Raw genomic sequence first — 4098 nt, 5'->3', positions numbered from 1 at the left:
AATGTTTATTTCTAAGGGGTATGCAGTAGGTTGATAATGTTATTACCAAAGTATGCTGTATCGGACATTTTAAACAACATTCCCAGCTAAAGAGAAGACAGTCATGGTATTTAATTTAAGAGTATGAGCAAAATTTAACAAGGCAAATTTGAGCCTTAATTTGACTGGGCGCTAAAAAGCAGATTTGTAGTTCTTACCCAGTAGAGGGGCGTGGCCACTGTGAAACGTCATTCCGTGAGAGACTACGCCAACGTGAACAGATGACGTTACAAACACCCGGTCGTCCATCTTGGAAACTGTCGACAGTTATTTTACACAAATGGGCGCCAGGGGACTAATAATCTAAAAATCCCAGCGCATTGAGTAGAAGAAAAGAAAGACTTCTCGACTTGAATAACGTTGAAAATCTCAAAATGTCCAAACTGGAGTTGTTCAACGCGTATCTTACCGAACGACTGACCGCGGCGGCGATGGAGATAACCTCGGCGGTAGAGAGAACAATAACGGACTACCAGGAGGAAATCTCCCGTTCCAAGGAGGAGAACGAACGGCTACGACTGCTGCTGGACTTCAAACCACATTTACAGTTACTTACTAAAGGTATGTGTGGACACCGGTTGCCCTAGCTAGCTATATCAATCTGTAAGGCAGGGTTCTTCAATTCCGGTCCTGGGGGGCCGAAACACCTAACTAGCTAGCACAAATGGATGAATTTATCCCACCGTAAACTAGCTAGTTTGCTAAACATGTAGTTAGCTATGTAACAGTAACTGCATGTGTTTCTGAGAACTATGGGTACAATTTTAGATTCCAAACGTCTAACTATTTATTTAATGATAACATTACTTATTTGTATTTTATTTTCTTCTAATCAAGACACCCATCAGCTCACCCTCCCAGTCTCTGTAGATGATGTTCCCCCTGAACAGCAGCACTGTGAGCAAGAGGAGGACCCAGAGCCCACACAGATTAAAGATGAACAGGAGGAATTTTGCAGGACCAGTCAGGAGGAAGAGCAGCTTCAAGGGCAGGAGTCTGATACCAAAGACTTCATAACTGTCTGTGTGGTAAGTGACTGTGAGGGTATGAACACAGCTCGGCCCTCACATCACGCTGTGGAGAGTAGAGACGGGGGTTCACCGTTCAATAACATGACTGGAGAGATCCAGACAGAGCCTGATGATGAATATTATATAGACTACATAGTATCAGAACCATCCAGTCCTGCAGCTCAGAGTGAAAACAGTGTTAACAGTGGAAGGGACAATGATGGAGAGAGCAGGGAGCTACCGTCGGGGTCAAAGCCACGGAAATCACAAAGAAAACAGAAGAAGAAGAAAGGAACAAGCTTTCTTGAAGATGCTGCTCCTTATTGCTGCAAGCTGTGTGGGAGGACTTTTGTTCGTATGGGTTTTTTGGTTAACCACGTGCAAAGAACACACACAAAGCATGCTGAACAATACCGCTGTGGTGTGTGTGAAGTAGTCTTGGACTCCAAAGCAAATCTGACAGTCCATGTGCAAACCCACACTAAAGAGAAAACTACTCCTCACCCTCAAACCCACACTGAACCAAAACCTAGGCCCACTCCTCACCCTCAAACCCACACTGAACCAAAACCTAGGCCCACTCCTCACCCTCAAACCCACACTGAACCAAAACCTAGGCCCACTCCTCACAGGCAAACCTTCACTAAAGGGAAGCCTACTCCTCAACTTCAACCTGCAGCCAAACCTACTTGTCATGTTTGTGGCAAATGTTTCCCTTACAATCATAATCTGAAACTACACATGCGCACTCACACGGGCGAGAAACCGTTCAAATGCAAAGAATGTGGTAAATGCTTCCAATCTAAGGGATACATGAACGTGCACATGAGGCTTCACACTGGAGAGAAACTATTCCAGTGCACAGAATGTGGCAAAGGCTTCCCTACCAAGCAATACCTGACCAAACATATGCTGTTCCACATAGGGGAGAAATCCTACCAGTGTAAGGACTGTGGGAAAGGCTTCCACCAGAGGGAAGACCTTGAAAAGCATCAGCCGACTCACATAGAGGAGAAGCCATATGGTTGCATAGAGTGTGGGAAATGCTTTAAAGACATTTACCATCTGGCCAGACATAAGCTGGTTCACACAGGGGAGAGACCTTTCACATGCACTGTGTGTGGACGGGGCTTCAGCACCCAAGGCAACCTGAAAGTACACCAGCGGATTCACACAGGAGAGAAACCCTATCGCTGTAAACTCTGTGGTAGATGCTTCACTGGTTTTGCTAGTCTTAAATATCACTTGAACACTATTCACCATTATGATGGTGTCCTTTAAACGTGTCTGTCAGTAGATGACAAACCAAAAGAACATCATCACACCATAGTGGCTTTATTGTGTCTTTATGGTAGCCGGCGCAGAACAACCATTAGGACATAGAATCCATAAAGGAATGTATGGTATACACTCTAACACCCTGATTACGGTTCAACATTGGATGTGCAACGCATCTGACAACGGTTATACATATATATATATATATTTGTAAATGTTTTAATGAGTATCAGCTTGAACAGGTTTCCACAACCGTTGTGACCACCACATCCAGGAGCGGTGTGGAAACTCATTGGTCCAAAGATGTTATGATTTGCTGGAATTACAACACTTTGAAAACATGTCGACCTTTGTAATGTTTGCATGTCCACAAACTAGACTAATATGAATGTATTAATCCTCGTTTTTGTTGCTTGTTTATATTGGCCCTTTGTTCAATGTGCCAAACCTGGTGTCATTTCCTTCAGTCACAAGATGGAAAGCCCTATTACAAACCAACACATTTGTTAGACTAGACATAGTCCTTTTGGCGAAAACATTATTTTCTAGATCAGGGGATCCCAAACCTTTTTCACTCAGGGCCCCCTTCCAGCATTGGGGAATATCTAATGTGCGCCACGTCTATTTCTATGGGCACAAGCACTGTTCATGACACAAACCGTTCACATCCCTCTTGTTTCCCGAGAGAACTTTGCAGGCTTAAAGCTTATTTACTGCAATTCTACACATTTTCTCACTGATGATGCACTACCCAATTTCGAAATCGCACCTTGTTCCTTAAAAAATAAATATATATATATATATTTGGGAACCTCTGTTCTAGATCATACTGATCTTTTCCTTAACATGGTGCTGATACATGGTGCTGGTCCTCTGTAGCTCAATTGGTAGAGCATGGCGCTTGCAACGCCAGGGTTGTGGGTTCGATTGTGGGTTCGAGTATGAAAAAAAATAATGTAGGCACTCACTAACTGTAAGTCGCTCTGGATAAGAGCGTCTGCTAAATGACAAAAATGTATAATGTAAATGTAATAGTGAAGGATGTCCCCCTAGTGAATCTTATTGGTATTACATTACAAAAGTCCTCTACTGTGAACTCCCTGTTTTATCCAGCAGATGGTGCCAAAGACACTGAGCTGGGGGGGGGGGTGAGACCTCTGTGTTTCTAGTCCAGAGGTCTTATAAATGGACTATTGATGAAGCTGGTAAGCATTTCAGACAGTTGACTAGTCAATTCAGATGTTTTATTTACCAAAGGGCACCACAACTCTTAAGTATACATTGCTCATGTTCAGATACAAACCTTTTTTTTTTTTTTTTGAACATATCTGTTCTGCAGGAAAATGTCCACTGTAAACTTTAGTTAGTATAGTTCTTGTTTAATAATAAGAAATGTTGTATATATCATAGAACCAGTCCTGCCTGACTGTATGCTCCCCAGAGAGGACCAATAAAGTTAACTTGTTCTGTACTATGTTGTAACCTACTGCAATGTACCGGAACACTTTAATTGACATGAACATCACTGAGGCCATGCAAAACACTGGTTACTAAAAGAACACATTAAAACCAAAGACTAATGGAGACATGGAAATATCAACATTCAATAGCAGACTCACTGGTGAACATTGAACAGAGTCATCATGGTTTTTGCTTCCCAGTGTAAACTGTGTCCAGCCCTCTTCCCCAAAGTCATGTAACAAGCAAGGAAAACATGGTTGAGGCTTTCTGCTCTCTTTCTTTCTTACCTTAAATCTCTTTGTCCTCTCTC

General features: G+C 42.7%; 1 protein-coding gene across 1 annotated transcript; it reads left to right on the top strand.

Annotated features, from left to right (window-relative positions):
* Positions 1–275: 275 nt before the first annotated feature.
* LOC121572230 (gastrula zinc finger protein XlCGF57.1-like) lies at positions 276–3259 on the top strand. The gene is made up of 2 exons (XM_041884174.2): positions 276–600; positions 877–3259. The coding sequence occupies exons 1-2, from the start codon at positions 414–416 to the stop codon at positions 2328–2330; spliced, it is 1641 nt and encodes a 546-aa protein (XP_041740108.1). The 5' UTR covers positions 276–413; the 3' UTR covers positions 2331–3259.
* The last annotated feature ends 839 nt before the right edge of the window (positions 3260–4098 follow it).

Source organism: Coregonus clupeaformis, chromosome 8 (assembly GCF_020615455.1).
Source record: "Coregonus clupeaformis isolate EN_2021a chromosome 8, ASM2061545v1, whole genome shotgun sequence".
NCBI lineage: Eukaryota > Metazoa > Chordata > Actinopteri > Salmoniformes > Salmonidae > Coregonus > Coregonus clupeaformis.
The sequence above is the reverse complement of the archived record's forward strand: the minus strand, read 5'-3'. Positions and strand labels throughout refer to the sequence as shown.

Excerpts from the sequence above, each read along its gene's own strand:
- LOC121572230 (XM_041884174.2), top strand. The coding sequence starts at position 414 with ATGTCCAAACTGGAGTTGTTCAACGCGTATCTTACCGAACGACTGACC. Across the intron at positions 601-876 it reads TTTACAGTTACTTACTAAAG|ACACCCATCAGCTCACCCTC; the intron begins GTATGTGTGGAC and ends CTTCTAATCAAG.